This window comes from Cervus canadensis, chromosome 5 (genome assembly GCF_019320065.1).
Source record: "Cervus canadensis isolate Bull #8, Minnesota chromosome 5, ASM1932006v1, whole genome shotgun sequence".
Classification (NCBI taxonomy): domain Eukaryota; kingdom Metazoa; phylum Chordata; class Mammalia; order Artiodactyla; family Cervidae; genus Cervus; species Cervus canadensis.
This window is the reverse complement of record NC_057390.1, coordinates 32927634-32945146: the sequence shown is the minus strand read 5'-3', so window position 1 is coordinate 32945146 and position 17513 is coordinate 32927634. Positions and strand designations below refer to the sequence as shown.

General features: G+C 35.9%; 1 protein-coding gene across 1 annotated transcript in view; it reads left to right on the top strand.

Moving 5' to 3' along the window:
* LOC122442467 overlaps nucleotides 1-17513 on the top strand; it is a 174440-nt gene that overhangs the window by 132298 nt on the left and 24629 nt on the right. Inside the window, exon 4 of the mRNA XM_043470340.1 lies at nucleotides 9573-9639. Within this exon, the coding sequence (XP_043326275.1) occupies nucleotides 9573-9639 (67 nt within the window). The remainder of the gene's footprint in view (nucleotides 1-9572; nucleotides 9640-17513) is intronic.

Here is a 17513-nt window from a genome sequence, read left to right as displayed (position 1 = left end):
GTTTATATAATTGTGGGGCCAGAAATCTATCATTTATAATAAGCTGGAAAAGGAACTTGCAGACATTTTTATAATATGACATTTATACCTAAAGAAGAGGGGTTGGATTGACCTTCCATGTGTGTTTTTATGTTGGTTCATTTTCATAGAACACATCTGAAAGGGATATTCAAGGGAAGTATGATATGAAAATGACAATAGGAAATACAAAGTTTTCAAGTAATTTAGGAAAATGCTTATTTTTAAAGTCCTCTCTTTATGTGAAGTTTAGTATATTTTTCAAGGAGTAAGTGGCAGCAAAGGCCTCTAAGAAGAAAAAAGAAAAAAATTCTTTAAGGCAAGTGAATTGAAAAAAATAAAATAAAACCTTCCTTTTATTTAGATATTCTGAGAATTCCAGTTAACATGGTGAACTATGCATTTTAATGGAAAAAATTTCCACTTTCACTTCAAAAAATAGAATGTTTGCAGATTTAACAAATGTGAAAATTAGCTCCTCAAAAAATATGCACACGTGCTCTTTTCAAGAAATATAGAGGAAAGCTGTCTTATGACATTAAAATGTATGCTTAAAATGTTCAAAGAGTAGCACCACCTGGGAAGCCCAAAAGACATTGTTTAAAATATTCAAACATATAAAATGAAGAATAAAAGTAATCTAACAATAACAGGGTTGCATGAAAGAAAATGAGGGAATTTATTTTTAAAATGAATATGATATAGTTTTTGAAATTGAAAGAAAGTAGGAAGAATAATGGTCAACTAGTGACAACAATAGAAAACAGTAGTATGGGAAAGAATAGAGATCTCTTCAAGAAAATTGGAGATAACAAGGGAACATTTCATGCAAAGATGGGCATATTAAAGGACAGAAATGATATGGACCTAACAGATGTGGAAGATGTTAAGATGAGGTGGCAAGAATACACAGAATTATTCAAAAAAGATTTTAATGACCCAGATAACTATGATGATGTGAGCACTCGAACCAGACATACTGGAGTGTGACCTCAAGTGGGCCATTGGAAGCATCACCACAAACAAAGCTAGTGGAGGTGATGGAATTTCAGCTGAGCTATTTCAAATCCTAAAAGATGATGCTGTGAAAGTGCTGCACTCAATATGCCAGCAAATTGGAAAAGTCAGCAGTGAACACAAAAGTAGAAAAGGTCAGTTTTCATTCCAATCCCAAAGAAGGACAATGCCAAAAATTGTTAGAATTGTCACACAATTGCACTTATTTAACCCACTAGCAAAGTAATGCTCAAAATTCTACAAGCGAGGTTTCAACAGTATGTAAAGTGAGAACTTCCAGATGTTCAAGCTGGATTTAGAAATGACAGAGTAACCAGAGATCAAATTGCCCACATCCACTGTATCATAGAAAAAGCAAGAGAATTCCAAAAAGCATCTACTTCTGCTTCATTGACTATGACAGAGCCTTTGACTGTGTGGATCAAAACAAACTTTGGAAAATTCTTCAAGAGATGGGAATACCAGACCACCTTACCTGCCTCCTGAGAAATCTATATGCAGGTCAAGAAGCAACAGTTAGAACCAGACATGGAACACCGGACTGGTTCCAAATTGGGAAAGGAGTACGTGAAGGCTGTGTATTGTCACCCTGCTTATTTAACTTATATGTAGAGTATATCACTGGAGAAGGAAACGGCAACCCACTCCAGTACTCTTGCCTGGAAAATCCCATGGATGGAGGAGCCTGGTAGGCTGCAGTCCATGGGGTCACTAAGAGTTGGACAGGACTGAGCAACTTCATTTTCACTTTTCACTTTCATGCATTGGAGAAGGAAATGGCAACCAACTCCAATGTTCTTGCCTGGAGAATCCCAGGGACGGGGGAACCTGGTGGGCTGCAGTCTATGGGGTTGCACAGAGTCAGACACGAATGAAGCGACTTAGCAGCAGCAGCAGCAGAGTATATCACACAAAATGCTGGGCTGGATGGAGCACAAGCTGGAATCAAGATTGCTGGGAGAAATATCAATAAACTCAGACATGCAGATGGCACCACCCTTATGACAGAAAGCAAAGAGGAACTAAGGAGCCTTTTGATGAAAGTGAAAGAAGAGAGTGGAAAAGCTGACTTAAAACTCAACATTCAGAAAATGAGGATCATGGCATCTTGCCCCATCTCTTCATGACAAATATATGTGGAAACAATGGAAACAGTGACACACTATATTTCCTTGGGCTCCAAAATCACTGCCAGTGGTGACTTCAGCCATGAAATTAAAAAACGTTGACTCCTTGGAAAGAAAGCTATAACAAACCTAGGCAGCATATTAAAAAGTGGAGACATTACTTTGCTGACAAAGGTCCATCTATTCAAAGCTGTGCTTTCTCCAGTAGTCATGTATGGATGTGAAAGTTGAACCATAAAAAAAGCTGAGTGCCCAAGAATTGATGCTTTTGAACTGTGGTATTGGAGAAAGACTCTTGAGAGTCCCTTGGATTGCAAGGAGATCAAATCCTAAAGGATATCAATCCTGAAAATACACTGGAAGGATTGATGCTGAAGTTGAAGCTCCGATACTTTGGCTACCTGATGCGAAGAGCTCACTGATTAGAAAAGACCCTGATGCTGGCAAAGATTGAAGGCAGGAGAAGAAGGGGGTGATAGAAGATGTGATGGTTGATGGCATTATTGACTCAATGGGCATGAGTTTGAGCAAGCTCTAGGGGATGGTGTTAGACAGGGAAGCCTGGTGTGCTGCAATCCATGAGGTCTCGAAGAGTTGGACATGCCTGAGCGACTGAACAGCAACAAGTGACAACTAAGTGGGGAACTAGCAATTGGAAGACACAATTGGAAAAGTTATAAATTCTGCAGCAGAGATATAAAACATGGAAGATAGAATGAGAAATTTGAGAGGATGAAATGAAATGCTGTCACAGTGGAAAAAGACAATGTGAGAAAACAAAATTGCTGACAATGTCCAGCATGGGACACAATCAAGAACTATGAGAACAATGTCATGCAAGAATACATGAAAGGATAACTCAAAATAAATATATAACTAAATATAGTAAGCTTGTAAAGCATATTAAAAATATCTCTTTGAAAATATCTCTTTAAAAAACACCCCAAAATAAACTGTAAGAATAGATATGAATAATTTGAAAAGTAACAGTGAAAGTAGTAGTCGCTCAGTCATGTCCAGCTTTTTGCAACCCCAAGGACTAGAGCCCACCAGGCTCCTCTATCCATGGAATTCTCCAGACAAGAATGCAGGAGTGCATTGCCATGTCCTTCTCCAGTTGATCTTCCCAACACAGGGATCAAACCTAGGTCACCCACATTACAGGCAGACTCTTTACTATTTGAGCTACTTAACTACCTTAAAATTAGTGATTTGTTTTTAACAAAGGAGCCACTGGTAGTTGACAAATTGGGAGAAGGAACCTTCTTTTACCAAATTTGACAAGCTGTTAACTTGACGTGTTGTGCTTTGCTAAGTCACTTAGTCACGTCTGACGGTTGGCAACCCCATGGACTGTAGCCCACCAAGCTCTTCTGTCCATGGGAACTTCCAGGCAAGAATACTGGAGTGGGTTGCCATTTCTTCATCCAGGGAATCTTCCCAATCCAGGGATTGATTCCATGTCTCCTGCTTGGCGAGTGGATTCTATCGGGCTCCAAAATCACTGCAGATGGTGACTGCGCCATGAAATTAAAAGACACTTCCTGTTTGGAAGAAAAGTGATGGCAAACCTAGACAACATATTAAAAAACAGAGACATTACTTTGTTGACAAAGGTCTGTGTAGTCAAAACTATGGTTTTTCCAGCAGTCATGTGTGGATGATGTGAGAGTTGGACCATAAAGAAAGCTGAGCAATGAAGAATTGATGCTCTTGAATTGTGGTGTTGGAGAAAACTCCTGAGAGTCCCTTGGACAGCAAGGAGATCAAACCAGTCAATCCTAAAGAAAGCCAGTCCTGAATATTCATTGGAAGGACTGATGCCAAAGCTGAAACTCCAATACTTTGGCCACCAGATGTACAGAACTTACTCATTGGGAAAACCCTGATGCTGGGAAAGATTGAAGACAGGAGGAGAAGAGGATGATAGAGGATGAGATGGTTGGATGGCATCACTGACTCAATGGACATGAGTTTGAGCAGGCTCTGGGAGATGGTGAAGGACAGGGAAGCCTGGGATGTTGCAGTCCACAGGGTCACTAAAAGTCAGACATGACTGAGCAACTGAACTGAACTGAGGCCATTTGGGAAGCCCAAAATTTCTTATAGGGCAGGCCTAATGGTGACAATCTGTCATAGCTTTTATTTTATTGAGACATCTTAATTTCTGCTTCAATTTTGAAGTAGTTTTTCTGTGTGTAGAATTCTTGGCTAAGAATTTTGTCTGTTTTAGAGCACCTAGAATGTAACATTCCACTGCATTCTGCACTTATAAGTTCTGATGAGAAGTTGGCAGCAATTCTTAATGAGAGTCTCATATTTGACAAGTTGATTCTCTTGAAGGACCTCTAAGATTCCCTGTCCATGTCTTTCTAAAGTGTCATTATAATGTATCTGCTATGGATCTCTTTGAGTTTATCCTACTTGGAATTTACTGAAGTTTTTGAATGTATAGGTTAATTTTTCTAATCAAATTTAGGTAGTTTGGGGCCATTATTATATAAATACTCTTTATGTTCTTTTCTTTCTCTCCTAACCTACTTGGATTCACAGTATGTGTATGTTGGTACATTTGATGGTGTCACATAAGACTCAATCTTTATTTTGCATCCTTCTTGTTTATTTCTATTATCTGATCAATTCTCAGTTGACCTTTCTTATGTTTTCTTTTATTCTTTCTTCTGCCTGCTCAAATCTGCTTTGAAAACCCTATAGTGATTTTTTTTTTTTCATTTCACTTGCTGCAGTTTTTGCTTCAAGAATTTTAGTTTGATTCTTTTTTGTAAATTCTGCCTGTTTATGGATTAACTATTTGATAAGACAATTTTCTTTTGGTTTCCTTTTGTTGCATATGTTTTTCTTTAGCTTTTGAGCATACTTAAAATAATTGATTTAAAGTCTTAATCTAGTAAGTCCAGTGTTGGTGCTTCCTCAGACAATTTCTGTTAATTGCTTATATTTTCCTGCATGTATGCCATGGTTTATTGTTTATTTACATTTTTCATAACTTTTGTTGAAAACTGGACAATTTGAAAATTATAATATAGAATATTGGATAAAAAGATTCTCTCTCATCTCCAGGGTATGTTTAGCAACTTTATTGAACTGATTTGTAATGTCTGCATTATTTGTTGTATGTGGCTGCTCAAGTCTTTGTTCCTTTATCTTGTGTTCAGTTAGGGGTTGGCATAGATTTCCTTAAATACCTGGGTTCAAAACGTATCTTCAAGTCTTTGAAGACAGACTCTGGGACATACCTTCTACACACAGTTGGATGGTTTACAACTCACTTCCACTTCATGTTTGCACAAATTCTAAGTATAAGCCATAGGTAAGAACTTAGGGCATTTTCAGGTCTTTTTTGAGAATGTGCATGTGTACATGTGTTCATGAATTTCTAGTTTCCAACGGATATGTTGGAGCTTTTCAAAACTCGTATTTCCAAAGGCATCTCATTACTCAGCTTTCCTGACAATCATTTTGGTTATTTTGTTTTTCCTGAACAGTGTTCCATTGCCTCAGGTAGTACTAGACTAATTCATTTGCCTGTAAATGTTTTAAACAAATACCTCCTGAGTATCTGCCTCATCAGTGGATGTGTTCTGAGATAGACCAAGACAAGCCCTTCAGACATCTTCTATGAAGTCACTATATAAGCAAAACACACAAGCACTACTCTTTGCAAATGAGGTTCATTCTTCAAATTTAGGTACATGTACCTGTACCTGAAATGTGGTTGTTATCTTCAAAGCAATCACTGAGCTGGAAAGAGGGAGGGGACCAGTATATGTTAAATACCACAAAACTCTTTATTCTTATTGAGATCTAGCCAGTTTTTTTTTTCTTTTTTTCTTTTCAGCTAGTTTTTCTTGATTATGCATTCCTGTGGTTGCTATAAGATTTTCCTTAGTTTCTAGAATTCCAAAAAATTTTATTCCAACAGTTTTTGCCAGTTTATTTGTTATATCTATGGAGTGCTAGATTTTTGGAATCTTATTCTGCAAGTTTCACTGATATCTCCAGTTAGAATATTCTAAAATGTAAAATAAGTAGTTGATTTTGTCTACTAAATCTATTTTTTAAGGTAAAAAAAATAAACTGAAATAAAAACTTTAAAACCCACTGGAAAAAAAAAAAAAACCCCACTGGGGAAAAAAAAAATTTAAGTAAGTATCCTTTGGCATCAGTATGCAAAATGCTTCAGACCAAGATGTGTCTGAACATGGCACATATTCCAACACATATTTAATATTATTAAAACTTGCTGAAAGCTAAACCTCAATATGTTCTTAATATTTCTCCAACTCAACCCTGTCCCTGTGTTTCCCATTTCTGTTATGATGTGCAACTGAAAAACATTGATATCATTTTTCTATTCTCTTTCATTATATTTTCTAGCTCACAAAGTGTCGGTAAATTGTCAGGACCCCATTTCTAAATACTAACATTTTTAAATTCTCATTCTCTGGAAAAATTTATTGCAGTTTATTCCTAGCTAAAATTATTCCTCTGAATTCTTCTCCACCAAAGGCTCCAAAAGTAAATTTTTCTCTTTTAATCTATTATCATATTATCTGAAATCTATAGGCAACAAAATAAAATTGTCTCTTGCTTTAAAAATATTGTATATGCTCGTATGTCTACCTCATGTGCCTTCTTCACCAATGAAATCTAAAATATTTATATCATTCATCCAATCACAAATACCATTTATTTAGTTTTCCAGTTACACATGACTTTTTTACCCCTACAACAAACAGTTTTACTAACAATACTTGGGTTTTCCCTGGCAATGCTCAACCATCCAAAATATGATGGAAAATGTAACAATCACTCTTTTTCCTTTTTTCATAACAGAACCTGTATTTATAGATCAAGTGATTACAATTTCATGGAAATCATCATAAATATTTACATAACTTTAGGCTAAAATAAGTTCCTATTTAAAAGATCATTGAAAAGAAGTTATATCATATTTGAAATTTTATTTACTCTGGTATCAAGGTTATTTTATAATCCTTTCCTGTCTCCCAAATCACAATAAGCAGATATTTATTTCCTTGATTTTAGGTAAATGGTTTTAAGTGGGCTCTGAGGGAATATTTTCCTTCATATTCCTTGATCAAATTTTTGTTAGGCTATGAGCCAAGCCATTCATACCTCTTTAATATTCTTAGTAATTACTCCACACAGTGCTATTATTGCTCATTCTGTTCTGCCTTTGGAGTAAACAAAGGCCACTGGGTAATTAGCTATAATTTTATTTGTCAGAGTTCATCACTAAAAAAAAGAAATATTACTAGTCTTGGGGTGCGTGGTTGTTTTTTAAAGTGCTTTCCATGAACGTTCTTATTGTGCTCGCCTAGGTATGACTCATAACTTCTGCAGTCTTCTTTACACTGAAGCAAACTTGAGTCTTGGATGACAGGTCCATTATGTCCTGACTGTACCATACCATCCTAACCTTTATCCTCAACCTTGGAAATTTCTCAAGAACTTTATAGCTGTCATGCTAATCATTTGATTCTCAGCATACCTAATGAGGCAGATGAAATAAATATGACCATCTCCTCTTACATATGAGAACACATAAACCCATAAAGATTAAATGAATTTTTCAAGTTTACTGGCAGAAGCTAGTTCTCTTGACTATTAGCTGTTATCCGTTTCTGTAATGTTTTGATGCAGTCCTTGACTGGTATAATTTTCCTGGAAAGTAATGGTATTGTGTCTTGTATGTAACTGCTTCTATATGCTATTTCAAAGAGGTGTTGGAAAGCAAGTGTTCATTTGAGTAATTCTGAGAACCACAGAAGAACATAAATTCATTAAAGCTGTATGTTTTCTGTTATTAATCTCCCCCCCTGCCTTAAGGGCTAGAAGCATCGTGCTGAGTCAGTAGCAATTATTTGTGTTACTCTTTTTGTCACCATATTTGGATGGGTCATTCAGTGGATCACATGTCTATAAAAAATAACGCCAAAATATTGAGTAATTAGTGATAAAACTATGATCCACATGGGCCAATATCCCTTTCTTACCTCCCATTAACTTCTAATTAACCTCAAAAAAATTATTTACTTTGAACTTCAAGTTAAGGTATATCCCAAGCTCTGAAAGAAACAAAAGTTAAATGTGGTTTTCAAATTACTCAAATTGTAATCTTTTTGATCCCATCTCCTGTATCTTGGCCTGCCTTAAAACACACTAATACTGGTATGTATAAAGTAAATATATGTTTTAAAGAATTTTATGACATGATATTTTCATTCTAGAATTCTGATTATTTTAAAAAATAACTATAAATCTATACATATATATATGGAAACATAATCAAAATAATGATGAATTTTGAGAAGTTTATAATTCTGACACATATTTCAGAGCTTAATATAAACGAAGTTCTATTGTGGACCACATATTGGTGTAGGGAACATTGCCTTGCTTTTATATCACATAAATAGCTTCCTACCCATGGGGATGGCCTTGTTAAAAGGTGCAACCAGAAGGAAAATAAAGGATGGAGGCTTCCAAGTATCAAGCAGTAAATACTGGATATAATTTTTAATCTCATAGATTTTTAATTCCCTTTTCAGCGCTTAACTAGAATTAACTTTTTAGAAATAATATATTGTCAGATAAACTTCAACTCAGGTAATGATGTGACAGTTTGGAATTTAGTATTACTGCTATATTTTTAAAAGTTTTTCATCACCTTTTCACTGTGTTGAAATGCTCTTGATCTATACTTTCTCCTCCTTATGGGAATTTGATGATGTAGTCAATAACATCCTCACAAATGTTCCCGCATGGGGAGAGATGGCTGTTTTCACTTACAAGTAGTGCCATGAAGAGGTTAATTCAAACAGATGCAATCTAATTAAGACATTGTAAGATATCTTCCCCTCTATACACTCACATCGCAGAGCTTAGTGTTAGGAAAAAAGTTATAAATTGATTACAGGGTTTTTGCATGCTTATATTTGTTCACAAGTCAATAAATTTATAAATTATGATCAAAAATATTCCTTTACTATATATGTAAAAAATAAATAATTCATGAATTATTCCCCATAGAAATTATTTTACTTCTCCAGGTCTTTGTTTAAACCTCTTTATGTCCTCTTTATCAGGTAATTTTCTGTTGGAGACAACAACATTTTTTAGCACTGCTTGTCTTTATGCATGATCTCCTCCATCACACAGAATTGCCATCTTTCTGTTTGTTAAGGCAGAACCTCTGAATGATGATCTGTTGACCTTCCAGGAAACTTGTCTGTTCCACTAAAACATACATGTGATGCTTATGTCTAGATGATCCTAGTTACTTGACTATCTACATATCTGTGAGATAGTTATCACTGACTACAGCCCCTCTTTCACTTACTTGTTCTCTGCTTTGTATTACAGGGACTGGAAGACTGCAGACTACATTCTCAAATCCATTGTCAGCTGGTCTACTCTGGAATTTCTTAAGGTGAGACATGGTCAAACGGAAAAAAAAGAATAGTCTGTCTTTTTGCTTCAGCAGGAGTTTCACTTCAGGATTCGAAAACTTGCTGCTCAGCACCACTCTGGCAGTTTGCACTGGCTGTGCTGTAACTTCAGTCACACTGTAGTCAGTTCAGGTTTGTTGGTTCCAGTCCAAGGGTTGAAATGACCTTCTTTTCTCAAAATTTCATTTCTCAAGAACTAGCCTCTCTTTTCTTTATTTCTTCACTTGTTTATGACAGATTTAGATTTATAGTTAGTTCACTGTACTAAATTCTACTCTGGAATATTTAGAAATCTTTATTATTTTCTTTTTTTTGTCAAGAAGACTCTGATGCTTCACTTACTATAAAAAGTAGTCACAGAAAATTGATCTTTAAAGGTGGCAGTCGGTGGTGGATTTCCTGACTTGACTAGGCTTGGAAGTGATAATATTGTCATTGCCAGAGGAAAATGGGATAATGTAAATGTATGTGGTAACTTTAATTATTTAATTCATTAGTCACTTCTGCTTGCTTCAGTTGACTTTTTTAGTGGGAAATACAATAACACAGGCTTGCTAGCAATTTCTAACAATATAAGTTTAAGGGGAAAAGGACAAGCACAGACTTCAAAATTTCAGCACAAATTACAGAATGAAAATCACTAACTTCCTATGATTATGATACAAATATATCTTATCTCAATATAATAATGTAGCAACTAAACTTCAAACCCCAAATTAGACTTTACATGAGGGGAAATTAAAATGTAAGTTGATTCATGAACTTACTGCTCTTATTGAAAATTGGAAAATTGATGGTAAAGAAATGGGACCCTGAGAACTGTGATGAGGGCTTATATGAAGACTCAAATTACAGAAACTCATCCAAATCTTCTTGAGTCTCCAGAAGCCCTCCTCTGTCAGGAGGACACTGGCATTGTTTTGCTTGAAGACCCTATAATGACATCAGCTATAGAGTCATCGTTCAAAGGGAAGAGATTACCCCCCAACCCAACCCTTTTACTGCATCTCACTGACCCAGTCTCAGACTTAGAGTAATATTCCATCACATTTGATCCAGGGGGGCAAATGTAGAGTCTGAACCAGAAGGAGATAACTGATAGCCCTAAATATTTTTAATTGCTATGTTATTTCAGTAAAAAGCTGGTAAATGTAGTAGTGAGTAAGTTTTTAGGGTTTAAGATCAGGGGTCGGAAAGTGGAATTATGTATGCCCATCTATATTTATAAATAAAGATTTATTGCAATACAACCATGTAATCATTGTGTATATATGTCAATGGCTGCTTTTGTGCTACCGTGGCAGAATTGAGTGGTTATAACCTAAACCTCAGGGCCATTAAGCCTACTATATTTATCATTGTGTTCAAGAAGTTTGCCAACCCCTGATATAGACCAAGAAAGACAGGATGTCACATTCAATTAGGCTAAATTTGTTGATATTGGTGTTTTTACACAAATCCAGAAATAATGTGTTTACTAGAGTAACTCAGTTCCTTGGATCCAGAATTGTCCTATATTTATTGACACTAAAATAACAGAAACTTTCTAGTATTAAATGGATGATTATAAGGATATAAGAATGTTTAACTCCACCACCACAAAGATATACCCTAAGAATACCTAGACTCTCTGCTTTCAATCTAACATTATAAAATGCATCTCTGAGTGGAGCACCAGTATCATTGTGTTGACTGTCCTCTGCACATCTGATGATAGGAAATGTGCCCAGTTTCAAATGGCATAGTGGAATCTTGGACTGGTAGAGGCGAAGAGGTGGGCATAATTATTCTAATGAGAGCAGAGCTGGAACAGTAAATAAGTGTTTTCATATATAGAGCTTGTTGATGGTATCTATATGATCATAGAAATGAAATAGATGGGCATCTAATAAAATGTTACATGGCTGTATAGTCAGGAAAACTCTGAATCTGACCTGGATGTCATTTGCCAAAGAGCAGCTCCTTTACATATCTAGTGTTATTTAATGAATGGACGCTATATCCCCTTGAAGAAGAATTCTATAAATTTCCAGTTACTCTCTGTGAATTGTTATATTCCAATGGTCTAAGGCTTGTCAGAATATTTCATTAAAAGAGAAAAGTTAATACATCTTTTACTGCTATGTATTCCCACCCCCAACACACATACTTATACACACATTACTTGGTACCATTGTCTTCCTTTTTTGTTTGGGAGGCAGTGTTTACCCATTTGAGTATCATGTTCCAAGTTATCTATTGAACTGCCAGTTTAAATGAGGATCAAAGCAAACCAGTGCTCTGCAACAGATTCAGGCTACATACAAACTTTTCTGTTCCTTGGGTTTTGAGATACGGTGATTTCAATGGCCCAAAGAATTTGTAGTAGACAAGAATGATTTATGGAGCCATTAGCAAGCCCTGAAGTATAATCACAGTGCCAACCGTAAGGCATTTTAAGAAAGCCATGTCCCAAGATACTATTTATGTTTTGAGAACTCGCCCTTGGGTCTTCACAAAAATGAAATGCTTTACTACAAAACATCAAGGACTATGTATTCCAGGTGTTGCACCTTAAACCTGATGTTATTGTATCAGACAAGCTGTAAAAATCAAATGTGCATTATCAGAATCCCTAAACAAATGGAAGAATTACATATTAAATTGTTGTACTAGTGATGAATACACTGTGAATTGCATAAACAGAAATAATAGAGTTCTAAGGCACCCATTCCTGCTACCTTGATTTATTTCTCTTAATACGTGTCTATGGCTTCATACTACATTCCCTATAACTGTAGCACTAAGGAAGAAGATACTTGGACGTAGTTTACATATGGTTTTCCAAGGTCTGATGTAATGTGTAAGGTCATTATTTTCTCATTACCACAGTGGTTTTAGATAACCTTGAAAGATTATGAAACAAAATCCTTCAAGTGGGCAGAAATTCAACCAATGTGTCTTGTTCACTTTGCTTTGATTAAAAGATTTTCAGAGTTAACAGGCATATATTAAATTTGGAGAGTTGCTTAAGGTTTGGCTGTGTGGTAAAAAATATGTAAAGAACAGAACATTATTAAAAGATGTCAAAGAATTTTGGAGAAATGCATGGATAAATATTTCACAATAGGCATAAAATATAAGATATCTGTGTGTCATCCAAATTTAGGCAGTACCATTAGTGAGTAGGGTCTCAAAAGGCAATAGACAAGATGGCCTACTCTGTTTGTATCAGTTCAGTTCATTTCAGTTGCTCAGTCATGTCCAACTCTTTGCGACCCCATGGACTGCAGCACACCAGGCCTCACTGTCCATCACCATCACTGGAGTTTACTCATGTCCATTGATTTGGTTAGCCTCTTTCTTAAACACCAAGGTTATTGCTCAATGAATTCATCTATACAATTTTATGGCAGTGGGGATAAAGAGATTATTCTGCACTAAAAAAACATGGGCTTCCCCTCTTTGAGCTAATCTATTTTCTTGCCACCGCAGAGGATCCATCCTACCAATGGCAGAAAACAGTCATGAGCTACCAATATGTCAGCAGTTTCAGGAGGAACCAGTCAAGTATTAGAAGGCAACTTATTGTATCAAATTCCTTAGATCCTAAAAAGGATGGTAATTTTTTCTTACTGGTATAGACACTGATTTTTATGGATTTTTATGAATTTGCCTTTTTCTGCCACAGATACTCGTGACAGCACCACATCCAAGGACTTATCAAATGTCATAAAATAAATTCAATGAACAATATACTTTACATCTTTTCTCCTGGACACATACTTTATTTTAGAACAAAATAACTATAATCTTGGGCTCTTTGACAAGGGACATAGTAGTCTAGTCAAATAATTGATTACCCAGAAGCCCTGATTTTATAAAATGTTGAAAAGGCCTATCATAGTCCTTCCAGTACTTTGTTGTCAATTAGCTATATTAAACACCTTTCTCTGGAAATCTTTAGAATGGTGTCTGTTATCCTGTCTGGACGATGACAAATGCATCTTACCTTTTTGTGACAAGGTTTATCTAGTATCTGTTGCATCATTAAGTTCTGGCCACTGCCAAAACCATGTGTAATTTCCAGATAACTATAAAGAATATCTCTTATTCCCCCACTACCTCCACAGTATAACAATATGACCAAGACCACCAAATCTGTTGACACTTTAAGCTATTATTTTCAGTAGTAAACCTTGTGGGCCATCTGTCAATGTCTATACTATTTTAATTATTTTAACAACTAAATGTGATTTTCTTGATCATTATTATATTGTTCATGTTAGAGGTAGAGACTTTAAAAAATATTTTTAATATAGGGAATTTTTGAGGATATTATTACTAAAATTTTCTTAAAACTCAGCTTGAGCTTAAAATGGTATCAGAGAAGACCATATTGAAATAAGTTAGGACATGAAATAAAGCAGTAAGGCTAAGTTGGGGACTGTTTGAAACTAATCCATAAATAAGTGGCTTTTTGGGGTTATTTTGTTCTCCAGCGAATGAGATATCTGGAGACAGTTTTGGTTATCACAATTGGTTTTGAGAGCTGTACCTGGCATCTAGTAGGCAGAAATCCAGGGATGCTTCTCAATATCTTACAACATGTGACAGCCCCTCCTTCCTCTTAAATGAAGCACAGAATTATCTTACCCAAAGTATCAGTAATGATTAGAATGAAACACCTGCTATGAATGAACAAAATTATCTTTTAAGAGTATACAGGAGAGAAAAGCTATGACAAACCTAGACAGCATATTAAAAAACAGAGACATTACTTTGCTAACAAAGATCCACATAGTCAAAGCTATGGTTTTTCCAGTAGTCATGTATGGATGTGAGAGCTGGACCATAAAGAAGGCTGAGAACTGAAGAATTGATGCTTTTGAACTGTGGTGTTGGAGAAAACTCTTGAGAGTTCCTTGGACTACAAGGAGATCAAACCAGTCAATGATAAAGGAAATCAATCCTAAATATTCACTGGAAGGACTGATGCTAAAGCTGAAACTCCAATACTTTGGCCACCTGATGTGAAGAGCTGACTCATTAGAAAAGGCCCTGATGCTGGGAAAGATTGAAGGCAGGAGGAGAAGGGGATGACAGAGGATGAGATGGTTGGATGGCATCACTGACTTGATGGACATGAGTTTGAGCAATCCCCGGGAGTTGGTGAAGGACAGGGAAGCCTGGTGTGCTGCAGTCCATGGGGTTGCAGAGTTGGACATGACTGAGCGACTGAACAACAACAAGACAGAGGAAAGACAAACATAGATTGAAAACCCAGTTAAGCCCATCCCCAGTGTATCCAAGGAAAAGGAGAAACCCTGGTAGCACCAACATTAATCACAGTTGTTGTTTCTGAATAGTTTCTCTATGTTTTCTCTTTGTCAGATTTTTTTTTTTTAATCTCTGTAAGTCTCATTTTCTTAACTACAAATTGAGGTGTTTAGACTCATTTAGACATTACTGAGTGACTGAACAACAAATAATATTGTTGATAGTGAGCTTGATTTTTCACAAAAATATTACATGATAACCTTATATATAGGGCTTCCCAGGTGGTGCAGTGGTAAAGAATATGCCTGCCAATGCAGGAGACACAAGAGATGATGGTTTGATCCCTGGGTCAGGAAGATCCTTTGGAGTAGGAAATGACAACCCACTTCAGTATTCTTGCCTGGAAAATTCCTTGAAACCCGGAGCCTTGTGAGCTATAGTCCATGGGTTTGCAAAGAGTCAGACCTGACTGAGCACACACACACACACACACACACACACACACACACACACACACACACACACACACCCACACACACACCCTATATATAAAAGTGAAGAGTACAGAAATACAAGACGTATATTTTTAATTACTACAGATAGACTCTGGTTAAGCCAGTTAGAGACGTGTTGAAATACAGTGCTAACCGTGGTAGAAACAGACTCACCTTTATTCCTGCACACACACACACACACACACACACACACACACACACACCCTATATATAAAAGTGAAGAGTACAGAAATACAAGACATATATTTTTAATTACTACAGATAGACTCTGGTTAAGCCAGTTAGAGACGTGTTGAAATACAGTGCTAACCGTGGTAGAAACAGACTCACCTTTATTCCTGCACACACACACACACACACACACACACACCCTATATATAAAAGTGAAGAGTACAGAAATACAAGACATATATTTTTAATTACTACAGATAGACTCTGGTTAAGCCAGTTAGAGACGTGTTGAAATACAGTGCTAACCGTGGTAGAAACAGACTCACCTTTATTCCTGCACACACACACACACACACACACACACACACACACACACCCTATATATAAAAGTGAAGAGTACAGAAATACAAGACATATATTTTTAATTACTACAGATAGACTCTGGTTAAGCCAGTTAGAGACGTGTTGAAATACAGTGCTAACCGTGGTAGAAACAGACTCACCTTTATTCCTGACTGCATTGCCATGTCAACTGAGTCTGTGTTTATAATTTCATTAAAGTCTATAGTCTCACGCTTCTTAGCATCATTCTAAAGTCTCAGAAATGCTTTTAAATAGTGTCATAAGAGAAGAGTTGGCATGTTTTCTTTTTGACTTTCAAGCTTTCAGAATACAAATTAAGAACTATGTTATTCAATTGTTAAGACAGTTTGACATTATGAATGTGCTAAAACTCTGTGACAGTTTTTTTTTTTAAAGAATGAAGTATCATCATCATTGCTAGAATATATTTTGAGTGATATGTTCTATACAAATGTTCTCTCATAAAAATCATCATAGATCTATAAGGTTGAAGTTATCTTTATATGAAAGGACAATTAAATAGCTAATATTACTTAGTGCTTACTATATGTGGAAACCCCTATATTAAGTACTTTATTTAAGGTAGTATTTTATTTCTTAATTATAACAAGCCACTTCTCTGAAGTTTGAGGAAGCTAAGGCAAAGAAAATTTAACTAGATTGAGAATAAGTTGGTACTAACTAGTAGAGCTAGTGGTTCAATAAAGGCAGTTTTATATTTGAATCCAGCTAGACCATCTGATATAAATTAAAACTTTAATGAGAGGAAGAAAAGGAGTTTTTGAGTATAATCATTACTTGTGGTTGGCTGTGGAAGGGGAAAAAAAAGATAAGGAAAGGAAATTTCTTGGTTAAAACCAGAGCCTGGAACCAATAGGTAGAAAAAGACATTGAGGGGAAAAATAAAGAGAAGATGAGATGATTATAGTATCCTGTACTTTCTCTGTTTCACCCAAATACACTCCTTTCTGAAATTTATTTTCATCTGCAAGCAATACAATTTTCTGGGAATTATGGTCCTTGTAGGTTAATCAGTGAGGTGACAAAATAGGTTTGCACAATAATACACAAGTAGCTGAAACAAAGAAACTAAAAAGAGAATAATTACTGAGTTTGTGTTGGAACCCTACTAATGTTTCAGTGCATGGACACCTAGATACAGTTAATAATAGATGTGTAAACAGGAGTTCTCAGTATTTATGTGACACATTAGAAGAAGCTCATTAAGAGACACTATGGTAGGTATCACTGTGTAAAAACTGCTTCAAAATATATGGAGTGTCTGTAAAATAACTTAATTCAAAGTAAGTTTTTTTTTTCATAAAAGATATTTAGGAACTTTATTTTAGCCTTCTAAAAGAAAGTATTCTGTAATCAGAAATTAAATTCGAATAATTTTCACAACTTGGAACAAATGAAAAACAGGCTCCTACATCCATGGGATTTTCCAGGCAAGAGTACTGGAGTGGGGTGCCATTGCCTTCTCCATAATTACTAAATACCCTAGGGCTTTCCTGGTGGCTCAAATGGTAAAGAATCCACCTGCA